Source organism: Tigriopus californicus, chromosome 4, assembly GCF_007210705.1.
Source record: "Tigriopus californicus strain San Diego chromosome 4, Tcal_SD_v2.1, whole genome shotgun sequence".
NCBI classification, from domain to species: Eukaryota; Metazoa; Arthropoda; class Copepoda; order Harpacticoida; family Harpacticidae; genus Tigriopus; species Tigriopus californicus.
The window spans coordinates 8,434,548-8,450,377 of NC_081443.1; the positions used below are offsets into that span (position 1 = coordinate 8,434,548).

At 38.6% G+C, this 15,830-nt stretch overlaps 2 protein-coding genes across 3 annotated transcripts; one reads left to right on the forward strand and one right to left on the reverse strand.

Annotated features, from left to right (window-relative positions):
• The first annotated feature begins 294 nt into the window (after nt 1-294).
• On the forward strand, nt 295-2,058 carry LOC131879543 (histone H3). The gene has a single exon (XM_059225896.1). It carries the CDS (start codon nt 363-365, stop codon nt 771-773), a length of 411 nt encoding a protein of 136 aa, XP_059081879.1. The 5' UTR covers nt 295-362; the 3' UTR covers nt 774-2,058.
• Nucleotides 2,059-4,864: 2,806 nt separating this feature from the next.
• Nucleotides 4,865-7,806, reverse strand: LOC131879194 (uncharacterized). Of its 2 annotated transcripts, none has more exons than XR_009373116.1 (7): nt 7,622-7,805; nt 7,396-7,547; nt 5,817-5,962; nt 5,627-5,749; nt 5,315-5,567; nt 5,134-5,241; nt 4,865-5,082 (listed from the first exon to the last, which is right to left on the reverse strand). XR_009373116.1 is itself a non-coding variant. In XM_059225437.1 (7 exons), the coding sequence occupies exons 1-7, from the start codon at nt 7,753-7,755 to the stop codon at nt 4,974-4,976; spliced, it is 1,020 nt and encodes a 339-aa protein (XP_059081420.1). In that variant the 5' UTR covers nt 7,756-7,806; the 3' UTR covers nt 4,865-4,973. The 2 variants fall into 2 exon arrangements, 1 of the variants encoding a protein (XP_059081420.1); XM_059225437.1 differs by having other exon boundaries at nt 5,320-5,567; nt 7,622-7,806.
• Between the last annotated feature and the right edge of the window lie 8,024 nt (nt 7,807-15,830).

The window sequence follows — 15,830 nt, forward strand, 5'->3', positions numbered from 1 at the left end:
TTCAATGGAGCATTCGCTTATGGTTGGCAGGTGATACTTCTAGACCATCCAAAAACCGTTGGGGACGTGGGGTCTTTGTGATTGTCCGCGTTTTTTCTATGCTGAAACCATTTCTCAGTATTAGACGTCGCAAAATATGCACTAAGCATCAACCTTGAGAACGACTATTTTAATATTATAAAAGATTTAAATACTGGACATAAAACTTGAACTGTGGATTTGCATTATTCAATGCTTTAGTAGCAATATGAAACCAATTCAAAGCATTTTTTCTCATGACCAAGCCCCATTCCAATTTGTTATAAATACAAGACCCTGTCTCCAATTCGCATCACTCTTGATCTGCCAATTGAACAAGAACCATGGCTCGTACCAAACAAACTGCCCGTAAATCCACTGGAGGGAAAGCTCCTCGCAAACAACTGGCAACCAAAGCTGCCCGTAAATCGGCCCCAGCCACTGGTGGTGTGAAAAAGCCGCATCGTTACCGTCCCGGAACGGTGGCTCTTCGTGAGATCCGTCGTTACCAAAAGTCCACCGAGTTGCTCATCCGTAAGTTGCCTTTCCAACGTCTGGTCCGTGAGATTGCTCAGGACTTCAAGACCGACTTGCGTTTCCAATCGAGCGCTGTTATGGCACTGCAAGAGGCCTCTGAGGCTTACTTGGTGGGTCTCTTTGAGGACACCAACTTGTGCGCCATCCACGCCAAGCGTGTCACCATCATGCCCAAGGACATCCAGCTGGCCCGCCGTATCCGTGGGGAGCGCGCCTAAGATGCGTGTCAAGCTAAATCCATCGGGACACGCATTGTTAAGCAACAGGCCTTTTTCAAGGCCAAAACGAACGGCTTTTAAGGTTACAAGAAGCGGTATTGGTCTAGGCATTTATGTCTCATTGGTTGTGCAATCGACTTCTGTTTGGTCCATAATGTTTTATCCCTGCCCTGGCTGTGAAATTTGTTTTGATGTATTGTGTTTAGTATTGATGCCCAATGATTTCTTTTTGCTGGTGCATGCAAATCCGAGGCTCAGAGCGATGAACTCTGAGAAGCAGAACTATGTCCAATGAAATCTCGAATATTTATCAGATAATCCTTAGGGGTTAGTACTTTTGTTACAAAGTCTGTAGTGGCACACTTACTGTAAAATCTTATGAATATGTTGCCGTAACTACCCACAGTGGTCCAACGATGTATCTGAGAATCGTTACAATTTAACTATACTGTCTTGAACCAAGACATTTATTAGGAAAATTATGCTCTCAATGAACCGAAACCTAATCTTATATATAAGGGAAAGAAGAGCCTACAGTAAGCACTAGTCGCAATTAAGTGACCCCACGGCTCAATTTTGCCATATTTTAAACTATTTTCCGTAGAGGTAGCTGATATTCCGGAATTGTTATAATTTATTTCGCTCTAATCTTGAACCTTGAAATAATGAAATTAATGGCACATTACTTCTACACTGATAACATGAATGCGTCCGAGAGAAGGTCCAACTGAAGCATGAATTAGTTTTAAGCCAACACGCCAGGCTGAATCTTCGTACCGGATCCATTTGCCCGCTAGATCGGGTTGTCCGCCAAGTCGAGTTGTCCTGGAACCGCTTTTACGATGGTCACGATTACCAATGGTAGCAAGACGCATCGTTGCGGGTCCAACACATAATACGAACACAATATGCGAAGCAAATCTTGAATGACTGGAAACTAACTACCCTCCACCACCCACGACATCTATAACCCAATAGTTGGAGTGAGTGTCCATCATGAGAACCGTTAAGCCAGTCTGATTTGTATGTTGTTCCCCTTACGATAGCCAAGATTAGAAGTATTTCGTCTTCATTTTATCTGATTATAATGGGACTATATTTCAACCTGAATCACCACACTTTCAAATTGGTACAAATGAATCGGAAGATTTTGGGCTCACCTAAGCTCACATGCAGATGACTTCAAAATTCCAGTCACAATTGTTGTGAGGCAATGCCCAATCATGAATGAAAATCATTCTAATATCTTTCTTATGCTTTTTTTTACACGGCAGTACTTGCATTATTTGAGACTCGTATTTTATTTTTCAAATAAAAAGTGGTATTGATGCTTCAGCTTGTTCTTACATGTTTCTTTCAATTTGTTTTGAGCCTGCACATTAACTGAAACAAATTTAGTGCCTTTCGACCAAGAACTTTATGGTCCCTTCAACTTCTTGATTTGTGTTATGGATCTAAGCACAGATTTACAAACGAGTGTAATAATCGCTCATAAACGAATACCCTCACAATGAAGGCCTTACAATATTTTCAATAATTCATTCAATTTGTTTTGCCTTGTCCAAGATCTAATTGACCGAGTCAATGAATGGTCTCTATGAAAAACATTTCAGCATGACGGCTACAAGTACTCTAGTTTGGCAAATCAATTCTAAATGAATGAAAAGTGCTGACAATTTGAACAGAAGCAAATAAAATAGACCCAAAAACTCAGATTATATAGATTAAAAATCCAATGGCAAGTTAACCCAGATTGTCAAATCAAACAAAGATAACTTGGCAGAGGAAAAAGTTGTACTCGTACATTTGTGTACGAACTTAGGCATCGTCAATGGGAAGCTTAAACATGACCCAAAAAATGGACCCAAAAAATGGACCATCATGTTCCAACATCAACGAGACAGACATGAACAGCAAACTACAGTATGCACAACTATCTATCTATACATAAAGCCATATCACTACTGAAAAAACAGGCCATGACTTCCTTGCTCCAGTCAAACTGCCGTTGTCCTCTTGAACCGAAATAAAAGCATCATTTCATACAACATTTTTAGCTCATGCAGCCTCCAAAACATTTGATAGTTTATTTGGAAATCGCTTGATGACCACAGCAAAAAAGGCCCCATTGTTTATTGCTGCATTCGATTCAGGGCTTCATCCAGATCTCTGTGTCGCTCTTTGAGCTCTTTGATTACAAAACAAAGTAATTTAGGGCCATTAACTTAAAAGCAGGTACTGTAGTGTATTGATTGCAATAATAGGTTAATCTTAACGGTGGGCAATCCAAATAGTGACCTTCCCCATTTTGAGTGAGAGTTAATAACTCGAGTTCTCTTTTAATCAATGACTTATTATAAAGATGGTCTCTCAATCGAGCGTAATGATCAGGAAAGAACCAAAATGGGAAAAGGCCAGGACTACGATAAGGAAAGTGTGTAAACCGGATAGTTGTTTTGTTATGATCAGGGCTGTTCAAAAGTCCAAGTCTTGTTTTTTGACTTTTTCGGTCTTTTGTCACTTTTTCTTTTTTGTACGTATATTTTCCCTCATGGAATAAAAAAAAGAGACCTGAAGATGCGTCAGGGAAATAAATAAAGTTAGAGACTAATTATAATAGAAAATGCTTTTACTAATCAAGCCCTTTTGCGTGAATTAAAGGGAACCGCATTATATCAAAGTTTCTTGAAATAATAGTAAGCCAACTCTTTTCCAAATTTTGTTGAATACCGCGCTTGGAAACTGCACAATCAGTAACATGTTAATATTATGAATTCCAGATAGTAACGTTCATTCTACCTCAGGAAATCTTCTAACATGGATCTATTCGCATTAGTGAATTTCAAGAAGTACTTGAATTTAAAGAAAGAGGTTTGTTAAACAAATTAAATTGTCTCCCAACCATAAGCATATCTCACAAAAAAATGAAGGCCAGTAAGAAAACAGTCAGAGCTACATATACACCATGCAAAATGTTTACATCATCTATCTGAAATTAATATTCTCAGAATAAGCACCTTAATTTAGAGCACATACTCTATTTGACATTGTGAAAGAATGTTTAGCTGAAAAACATCCAGATTCGCCAATAAAGTTTGGACTACCACCAAAGAATAATAAATGTGGAAAAGGCCATTTCATACTCTCAAAAAACAAACTGAATGCCAAGTTAGGTGTCAAATCCAATTTGCAGCCATTTTCAACCACCGTGTGCATGCTAAATGTTAAGACTGGGTAAAGTTTTAAAGGTTGCCAATCGAGCCTCAGTCAAAGGTAGCACGTCAATGTAGAAACGAGTCATTCGTTCATTGTGACCAATTGTGATCTTATACTGTGCCTCAAAAAGGAGCATTACATGGACAAGTACTTGAATAAAATACGCAGATGGACAAGTTGGAGTTGATATCCTTGCAAACCTGCTCGATTTTTGAGCCTGGGCCCATTCTCCATGGCCTTCCTGACTTTATTTGCATTATTTTAACATTAATTTGCAAAGATTCCAGTGGCTTCAAATTTGCGACTGATGTAAACTCTCTTGTAGTTGACTTGGAAACACTGGGAACTTTGATTTTTTTTTCTCAATAAACTGGAATCCTTACTCTATACAAGGACAAATCGATTAATCATTTTTTTAAGAGAGACCGGATTCTTTACATTGGAGGAGCTAATGCGCATGCTTTCGGGGACCTTCAGGTTATTGGCAATAATTTTGGACCTTGACAGGTTTGACTATTAACATAAGGGACGTCATGAGTGCTCTACAACAATTCCAAAAACGAAGTCTTTGTTTTCCAGCAAGTTGCGACAGATATGGATCAAGTATGTACAGTGAGCGCAAGCAAGTCTTAACAAGTCTTAGCGAAATAAAGAAGCATGGAAAAGTTAAAGATTAAAAAGACTGAGGGTCTAAGTCTTGTTTATTAATACCGTAGATCGGGCTCTATTGGCTACTCTCCTTTCGCTATTGCGATATAGGGCGAGGAAATATGTCTGAGGAGGTCGTCAAAATAGCTTTAAAATCATATTGCAATAAAGATGAAAGAGAACTTCGTCGAATTTAGTCTCTCAACTTGAAATTATAACCCTTGCAATGATCGTTCAAAAAGATATTTCTTTTTCAAATTACAGGAATAACTCTAATGCATAATGTAATCTGATGCTGTAGCAGAAGCACCATCCATAGGCTTCCTTGCTCGGCCATTATCCAACTATAGGGCATAATTCACGAGTGACGGAGTCGACATATTGGTTGATTTCCCGAAAACTGAGCAAGCCCTCAGATGGTTTGAAACATCCGGCGATCCAAAACCTGAAGAAAGGACTTCGTAACGGATTTCAATTGGATATTTACATTCCTTACCTTTGGGTTGTCGACGACTGTACTTTTGGAATGATTTCTACAGAATGGGACGCACCAATCAAAGTCATATTTAAACCTGTGTTCCAAAACCAATTGGGTCCCATCGTCCTGTTTGTAATGCAAAAAGCAAAGGCGAAAAATTAAAAAAAAATGTTGGCTTTGTCATTGATCAAACATCTACCGCACTGGCCGCGTCCATTTAATCCCATTAAATGTATGTCGTTATTGGGAAAGAATCCGGTCCAATCCAGGTACTCTGGTTTCCCAGTGGAATGACTAGTAATATCATTGGTTTGCTGAAGAAGACCATCTTCCCCTCTTGAGCACGAGCCATGTATTGATAGCGAGCAATCGGTATCCCCATAGATATAAGCCACAGTATCCATATCACTGACGCAACAACCCCACGTGATGAGCATTTTGAACTCGTTCTCCTACAGTTCAGTGTTTGAAGTCACTTATGCGCATGAGTTTTCTTTTGAAATAATATTACCCGTAGATTGATAAACTGCAGCGTTATGGTCTGTTCAAATGCATTGTCAATCACTTTGTCTGACTCCATCAGAGCGTAACCATTACCCCCTACCTCGATCATTATCTCAGTTTGTCTATAAAACTAGAATCAGAGAAATATCATATTTAGTTCGTCCTTCCACGCTTTCAAATACTTGCTGACGTTTCACTTGGAAGTAAGCTTCTCCATTTGGGTTAGTGATGCCCTCGAAGTAATCGCTGTTATCTGGGGCCGATTTGGCGGTTACTCTGACGCCAGAAACCAGTTCATCATTGAAAAGATCGCGAACCTGTAAGGTTATTGAGACAAGAAACCCTGAAAATTAAAAGAGACCAAAATGTCACAATTTTTCAATATGAAAGGTTTAACTAGATATGAGGGGAATGACTATATTTTAAAGATCATTGACTTTTGAACTTTGAAAACTAGACCCCGTGAACATGTTTTAGAAGACCATGATTTAAGGATTTTAACTTGAAGAATGACTTGATGTCATTCGCCCTCGTCAACATGGGTTTTGAGCCAATTTAACACGGTTACCTACTTAGCTGATTGAGCATGTAGAGTAAGTGATTGAGGGACTAGAAAGTCATGTTCAGTCGTTTGTAGTCTATCTCCATTTCACTACGGCCTTTGACAATTTAGATCATGAAATTTTAGTCAACAGGCCCTGTGAGATGGGCATACAAGGTAATTTCATTCGCAGTAGGAAGCAATAAGTTAACCCTTTTGTGACAAGCATGATGTTAGGTCGGGTGTCCCTCATGGAGCCAAATTAGTTTCTCCCTTTTCATCATTTGCATTATTGCTCCCTCTCGAAACTCAGTTGTTATGTCAACATCTATTTTCATGTTGTCGAATTGGGAGAGGCTAGAAAAGTTGGGAATTTAGGAAGATTTCTGAAAGATTTCTGAAACTGTACGTTTTCAAGAGCATTCAAGAGCATCACCTTCAAGCCCTCGAGAATCCAGTCTATTTCCAACAATGAAATCCTCTTCTCTTCTTTCTCGGGCTCCTTCATTGATAAGTTTGCTGGCCTCTAATATTCATAGGGAATACGTAGGCATTGTTGATCCGGTATCATCTTTTAAATCAGACTTGGACAAGTTTTAAGTAGCATTCCTGATCAACCCCAAATTCAAGGATTAGCTTGATCTGCCAAATCAAATTCGTTGGCAAAGCAAACATCATATAACGATTAAAAGGTAAAATCTAGACGAAGAACAGTCTTTCATTTGAATAGTATTAGGGATTACATTCCTTGTAGCGGTTAGAAAAGCACGTGAAAACCCCAACCAATATATCAACAGCCTCCTTTAAAGGTCACTTTTGAGCTATTGGTCACAATAAATCATGCTAAAATGGTATGTCAGTCAAAAAAAAATTAAATGTGACAAAAATGTTACTTGCAAGGTCGGCCATTCCTTAACAGACGCTGAGGAATGGCTTGCTTGACTTTGGGAATAAATTAAAAAACGTAATTATGACGACATATTTGGGACTTGAGGTTTGCTGAGGTGATTATTCATCACTCCCTAAATGGTCACCGGTAGTGACGTCAAGTACCAGATTGGCCTTAAAGTCATCACAGGGGAAGGGTCGGTTAAGGACACTAATTATTTAAATGAAAGTGATGATGAGACCTTCACTAGCCAAAAGGTCCAAATCAAATCAAAATTTCAATCGCTTGTTAGATTCGCGATTGGTATCCAAGTATTTCGATTAGTTTAAAAACGCAAATGACTTACATGAAACCTTGCAAAAGCTAAAAACTCCTCGTCCAACTACGTCTAACGCGTCAATAAGTCCCACTTTGCAATCTTGGTTTAATTTATCGAACCAAAAGACGTTGCAGTTGGGATGCATTCTCTCGCACTTCATATTGCAGTCCATAATAGATCTAATGCCAAAGAGCAACAGACCTAAAATGATATATACTGGGATTTTCATGGGATCAAAACGCGCGGTTGTTACCCGACATCCGGGACCATTTGTGTGGTTGTCCATTCTGAGGTAAGCTGGGCGTTGAATTGATTGATCATGATTTGTACGTTCTCGACTTTTAGAGCCAAGATTGGTATACATAAGCAAAAGTATATCGCCTTCATTTTTGATGTTCTCTAGCACTTGGACATCAGTTCCAAGCGAATAACCTCTCTCTCAACCTTACAAAATCAACTGAGGACTGACTTTGGCTGACTCAAGTTCACATGCAAACGACTTTCTCTTCATATACTGCAGTATTCGTACTTCATATAGCCCTACCGCTTTATTTAATATTATTTTGGCAATTATACTTTTCAGGAAGAAATATTAACAAAAGAAATTGTTGCCCCTTGTTGAAATTGATTTAGCAGCAAGTTATTTTTTTTGCTTTGTTTTTCCACAAATTTCTTCAAACCGATTCAAAGAATGGAATTATTATTACAATTAAAATGATGAATTATTGCACCTATTGTTTAACAAAACTTTCCTAACTTTGAGGTAAACAAAAAGACTCTCAATTGTTGTCAAAGCGATCGACCGCAATCGAACTGATCAGGTCAAGATAATGGGGGGAGTGATTGAAGCTATGTATGTAGGCAATTGGAATTGGATTTGAAGAGCACAATAATGACTGTCTGAAACTAATAAATCCTGTTTAACATCAAAAGCGCTTTGTTATCATTATCTTTGGTGGTTTTTTATTGCGTGGGGTTTTGCGAAAGTAGAGGACCACACACAGTTTTCAGATGTCCTAATTTGTATAAAAGTGCTTTGATGTAAAAAAAACAATGGATCATTATTGCCACACAAACTATAGTTCGCTATTCTTTGTTAGTATCATATGCTTTGAAATCAACATTATCTTGACTAGCTCCCTTAAAAGAGGATTGTTACACAATCATCTCAAAGGGAATCATTGACCTGCAGGATATAACTCCTGCTCATCCCATAATGGAGGTCCTAATATGTTTCGAAAGAAGTTGAACGAGCTTCTTAGACAAGCTCGTGGAGCCTGACAATCCGTCAGAATTGTTCATAGCTTTCAATTCAGGTGGCATTCATGAATTAGACGGTCCAAAAGTTTCCGATTACTACAAATTTTGAAACCCTTAAAAGCACCTTGAAATAGTATGGTCTAGGTTCATCTCTGTATGCAATAAGATCAAACTTGCTCGATGTCTTAAATGATTGAAAGATGTTACGGTCAGTATTGCGAAAGGATTGAATAGTCGTGTTAATTTTGATATTTACAAATCCAACTTCGGATGATGCATTACTTTTGAAACACCCAATATACGCATGTTGTTGTTTTCCTTGGAATTTTTCTAACCCTTAAATGTAGAGTTGATCTGGATTTTTGGTCGAGAACTTGTTTAAGTCCGATTTAAAACCTGCTGACGGGTCAACAAATACTTATTCACTACTTAAATAGATGCGGTCAGTTAAGCAATGAAGAAGCTCGAGAAAGCGAGAGGAGGGGTGACCCTAAAACCTGGGTTAGGACAAATATCTTGAATGTTTTTGAAGATGTAGATTGTGCAGTATTGTATCTGATAGATTTAGTTAAGACAAACAAAAATCAAGCAAATCACATATGTGGCCTTTGAGTGCGCTTTCCTTTTTAGCAATATTATACCTCATACTGCAGACTTCTCTCCTCTCTCGGGCTCCTTCATTGTTAAATTTGCTTCCTTACCTAGGCCTTATTGATCCGGTATCATCTTTTAAATCAGAATTGGACACATATTTACATAGCATTCCAGATCAACCCTACATTTAAGGTCTAGCTCGGTCTGCCAACTAAAATTCGTTGGTAGACCAAATATGATTAAAAAGATTATCCCTTAAAAATAGACGAATTGTAATCTTTCATTTTAATGGTACTGGGGATTACATTTCCTGTAGCGGTTAGAAAAGCCCGTGGAAAACCAAACCCAAAAGAGTAAAGAGTAAAAACTTGACGGCCAAATCAAGATCCAGTGCCCTATAGTTATGCTCGGGATTTTCTTTGGTGACAACTAAAAAGTATCGGTACACAAGCACCTATTTGGTTTTAAGTGAGGACCTTGCGTTCAGAAATCTATCATAAATACTTTATTACCCACTTGCCGATTGAGATGAATACATGCAAAGGTGTATGAGAATAATGTCTACATGTCGCTATATTATATCAAACATTGTTGGTTAATGGGATCTCGTGCTTAGGTCCAGTCTCATCCGGTTCAATTATATCGCCTCACATTGTAATCAACTACAGTTTCACTTATCTAAAGAGATTTTTTTCTCATTAAAATATGCCATTACACCCCAAATTCGATCAGTTACTTTTCAATCTTAATGCTCCAAGAACGTTCTAACAATCGTGATGAAACATTTTTTTTCAATGTTGCAACTGAAACGTATTTATTAGAACGCAGTACATGTTTTTGTCGTGGTTGGATTTTTAATTGAGCATTGGTTACCTATAGGGGCAAAACTGCGATCAATTACAATTGCTTCTCATCTCGGATTGTACTTGATGGTTAACTCCAAGCGACCATCAAGAACAGAACTTTTCCTTGGAGATGCCATTATAAAAACATGCAGTTTCCCTTTGTTTTATCTTTGTAGACTTTGGTAATTCTCTTCCCATGTGTACAAAATAAAAGATTCATTATTTGTATTTCTGTTATATAAGATGCAATTATTCTCCATCTTCAACAAATTGGAGATTGGAAACTTAGTTCGCTTTGTTATTTTTCAGTTATGTTGAAACATACACACTTTATATTCATTGATAATAAACCCATGGCATAACTTTGGAGTTGTTAAAACAAAAAAATGTTCACAAGGCAGACTAATCTATAAATTATCTCAATTAACAAGCCAACTTGACCGTCTTCATCCGATGACAAAACGCCAAAAGATGCTTAGAAATAAATAAGTTCCTTGTTCAACCCTGTGGACATAATTCTTTCCCATTTGGCCAACCTTAAATGCAATAGATTTTCAAGTTTTCAGACAAGACCAAATATGTTTTCTTACCACGAGAAAAAAACTCTATTGAACACGAATCGACTGTATTTTGAGTACAAATAGTTGATTTTGAGACTCAATAACATTTGAAACCAGTTTGATTTTACAAATATTTATTTTCAAAGATATTAATTTAAGATAGACTTAAAACCTAAACAGTTTGAAGGGCAAAATAGAGAAATGGATTACAAGAGGGCACGTCAAAGTACAGCGTTTTTAGGCGCCCATGGCTAAAATCTTAGGAAAAATTCAATTTCAATACATACTCGTGTCGCCTAATCACAAAAAGCTCACTGCAATTGGCCAATCAGGCTAGATGTGTAGAGGGCTAATACATAAAATAATTAACAAACATTCGAGCAGACGTTTCATGATTTGGATATCTCCATCAAATGTCACGAACATTTCACGTGGCTATGCAAATATGTTTTAGCAACCAAATGGATGGTGGCGCAGACCTTTTGGCAATGAAGTGAGCTTCTTTTGATTACAAAACAGATCAATTCACTAAAGTCGATAAATTACAAAAGAGCCATTTATATTGGCGGACATGGTGTCATCAACCAATAAACCAAGGGCACTGCAGCGTAGCATAATGGTACAAACTTTGTGTAACTCTCTTAAACTTCTCGGCCTGAGAACTAGGTGCCATATTTCCAGGATCTTGCTCTTGTTTTACCTCAGGAGCAAGATCTTGGCTGATTAGGCAGTGCTGATAGTTCTTATTTGAGCAAGTCAAAAATTTCTTTTAACGAATCATTGAGGTTAATTGGTTACAAAGGATTAAGCTTTGGCATAATTGTAGCTTGCAAGAGGCGATAATTTCAGTGATATTTTCAAAAGGGAGAGCTAGAAATAGATGAAAATCGATACATGTACGCATGATCTATCAACTCTTTGGGCCATATTGTTCTTAGTCTACCCATTAATGAGCGAGAGGTGCGTATTTGAGTAGCCGCAATTATGGAACGCCCTAGGACTCGCGAAATCTCGAGTCTTGGCTACTGGACCCCCGACTGTTCTTTTGGTTTGTGAATGTTTTCTAAACAAGCAATAAAAGCCCAAAAGGTCCCATTGTACGAGAAAATTCATTCATGCTATTTTGTACTAGTCTGAATATTTTCGATTATCGAATATACTTTTATCGATTGTAGGAAAGCTTTCGGTTTGACAGATCGCTCAAAACATTTTGACCGGATCCCTTATTGGGTTAAGCTTGGCCAAGTTCTTGAACTTGGCCAAGCATGCTCGTAAATAAGTAGTACTTGGGTGTCTGCAATTACTTGCTACTTGCCCTATTCCGCATCGCTAGAGTTTAGCCACCTACGTACAAGTGACATTTTCCTCTGGGGTATCCTTCTCAGATCACTTACGTCAACTGAATTCGAAAACCCGGGCTAAGATTGGCTTTCACTTTTCTGCAATTCACTTTGTGCTTAGAGTTTTCCCGACTTTAATGAATGGGAAAAGACGTGGCGTAGTGGTTAGTCTGGTTTCTCACTATGAGATAGGTCTCCTCCGCGACCGTTCTCAAGGAAACTTTTAGACGCCAAACCACACCCATAGACCGAGAACCAATCCGATACGGACTATGACACTGCCTATCGGAACAATATACGCACGATATGATGGTTAGCTTTTCTGATCGGTCAAGGTTCACCCCTCCAACCTTTGCACCCCTAATACGAAAAAAATACTGCTGATGTACAGTATGCGCATGCACTCCCCGTTTAGCTAACAGGCTCCGTGTCAAAGTCCACTAGGGAATCAGGTAATTCGGTCTTCACAAGAATGTTATGAATGGAAGTGGAATGGAAGTGAAGTAGCAGGAGGAGTTATGAATGTGCCTTCGGACAACAATGAAGCGAGTAACCCAGTTCCCATTTCATATTTTTGTGTTTCTTAAAAATCCCATAGATGGCATAATCCCTTGGCAGGTGCAGACAGGATTGTGTCTCTAGCTCGACACAAACTTTTGGTGCTCATAACTTGTAAGAGCGATCAAGTTTGAATCAGAAAATTCTCACTATTGGCTCTAGTCGAATCATTCTATGGTTTAAACTAGTGTCCTTGATAATCCTGGAGGAAAAAATATTATTAAAACTTGTCTTTCACAGGGAACAGATATAATTGTTTGTTTGCTAGATTATCCGTGGCCCTGCTCGGCGGTGCATCTGTCGGCCTGTTCCTCTTGATCTTTTTCATAGTGTGATGAGAAACTGTGATTGAACCAATGTCTCTTTTTGATTGGTTCAAGTCTAACATAAACATAGTGCGGTCATTTGGTGTAGGCATTGGATTCGAAAACATTCAGCATGCATCCTTTTAATCGTTGAATTGATTCATTTGTCTCGAAGCTGTTATTATATTATACATGCATAAATTTTGAAAAGTTAGGCTTCACTTGAGCTCTGGCTTGAAAGCGCCTATGATCAACACAAGCCTGTTTTAGATCCTCAGTTCATCACCATTTTTCACACCATGGTTTCATTGAATACAAATTGTAATTTTTGTTTGAGTCTAGTGTGGACTGACAATGAATCGATCTGGCAAGATTTATTAGTAGTATAAAGAATGACAAAATATTAACAAAGGTAACTAGGTTAAAGGTAAAAGGTTAACTAGGTACCTCAAATAATGATGTTTTACTAGGAACATTGAAGATATGAGAGAGCTCTCGTATTGGGAGAGGTTAGAAAGGTTGGGATTGTACAGTACTCAGAGAAGGTACGAAAGGTATCTGATATTGTACGTTTTCAAAAGCATTCATGAGCTTTGTCCCAACACAGGTCTTAGGGTCAATTCTACTAGTGAACGTAGAGGCTTAATGTGCGTTTTGAGAGCACCTTTAAGAGCCCTCGAGAATCCAGGCTAGTTAAAACAACGAAGTCCAACTCTCTTCTTTCTCGGGCTCCTTCATTGTTCAATTTGCTGCCCTCAAATATTGGTAGGGCTTATGTAGGCGTTGATCCAGTAGCAAGATTTAAGTCAGACTTGGACAAGTTTTTGACTAAAATTCCTGATCAACCTTATATTCAAGGATTAGCCTGATCAGCCAACTCCAATTCGTTGGTCGATCAAATAATATATTTAAATAAATAAAAGTCAAGTATAATTGATAATCTTCTGGTATTCAACTGCTGGGATTCCAATCCCGGCAGTGGTAAGGAAGTCTGCAAAAAAATACCCTTGAATAGGTGCAATGAGGGGAATTTTTGTTAGGTGACGAACTCAGTGTTCAGGGGTTGAGAGCTCCTGCATCAAGCAAGTCATCATCTGCTCGGTATGGAGAAGCAAATTTCTATGATAATATCTTTTTTTCCCCAGGATTAACAGAGTTCTCGTAGAAACAAGTGTAAACCATAGAATGATTCAACTAGTGCAGATAGTGAGAATTTTCTGATTCAAACTTGATCACTCTTACAAATTATGGACGCTAAAGCTGGTGTCGAGCTAGAGGCACATTTCAGTCCGCACCTTTCAAGGGATTATGCCGTCTAAGGGATTCATGAAAAATCATTTTGTGAACATAAGCACTCTCCGCACCAAAAGAGTAGGCTCCAGAAGGGAAACTTGTTTACCATGCTATCTGTATCAATTTCATTAGATTACCTAGTAAACACAGAGGAGTGCCTAGATTTTGTAACAGATAAACATGCAGCAAAGAGACTAAAAAGGCCTAATAATTTTTAACAATTCTTTTATGCATTATTGCAATTCGATTTTGCATATTTAATCTTTTTTGCACATTTTCACAATCGTTTTTTAAGCTTAGACAACTTTTTTCGCATTTTTCTCAACTTTAAAGAAATATTTCGGCTAAAAAGGGCAGACTTTTTTCGAGTGCTGGTCATCAGGATGGCCAGATTCTTTTGACAGGTGATGCTAGTTAGTACTAATGTAAAGTAAACACCACCAAGACCAACACTTGTAACTGTGCTGAACTTGCACAAGTAAGTGTTTCCCCCACCTTGGGATCTGAATTCTCACAATATCTCCCATTTGTATTAATGGTAATTGACGAGTCCGCTTATCATAATCTAGTTTAGCCTTCTTATGGTAATTTCTTTGCCACAGATGACACTCCTTTTCACCATGTTGGAATTTGCTGAGAAAGGTGCAGTGCATTGCGGGTGGTATTGACTAGAATATCCGGGCAAGGTATGCAAAGCATTGAGAAAGTCCCTAAATTCCTTGGAGGCAAATTGGGGCCTTGATCTGTCCTGATGCAGAAAGGGACACCATAGGTAGACAACCATGGATTTGGCTAGACGTCGCTCGTTTTCCAAGCATGTATCGAAGGCCATCCAGAGTATCTGTCCACATAGACAAGGTAATGCTTGCTGGCATACGAAAATAGGTCTATGGATGTATGAATAAAGCTTCGATCAGGAAGGGGGTCATTCTTCATGGGTTCGGATGGCTTGCTTGGTTATAACTTCTAACATTCAGTACATACTTCAACAGTAGAAGTTATATCCGCGTTAATCCCAGGACAGAAAACGCATTGCCTCGCGCGTTGTTTGATCCGCACTAAACCTTGGTGAGATTCGTGAAGTAAGATCAAGACTTCTCGGCACCTCGATTTTGGTATGACAATGCTAGCACCCATAAGAATCAATCATTTATCGTGAAATAATTTGTCCCAAATTTTCCAATAAGAATTTGTCTCTTTTTTTCGCTCTTTTGTCGCTCTAAATATTTTTCTTTCTTCCGCATTTGCTCTTCCAGGGCCCTTTCTTTTCAGAGCTGTGCTTCTCGTTCCAACTTTAGTTGATTTTGTTGAGCATCGAATTGCGCAGCCATCTGTTGTCGTTGGAGAGTAAGCTTTTGTCGCAATTGATTGATTTGATTGATTTCTGCCTCTGGAAAGGTTCTTAGCTCCTCTTCCATCGAAGTTTAGTTGATTTTGTTGAGCATCGAATTGCGCTGTTGTCGTTGGAGAGTAAGCTTTTGTCGCAATTGATTGATTTGATTGATTTCTGCCTCTGGAAAGGTTCTTAGCTCCTCTTCCATCGAAGATGTCGCCTTCTCCATTTCGGCCTTGGTCTGCTTTGACATGATGCTCCTCCAACCAATTCCAAGCCTCACCCAACCTCTTATCATTTCCCGACGTTGTCCACGTCTAAAGCGTTTGGCAACGTGGTTGAAATTCTCGAATCCAAATCCCCACCGTTGGGTG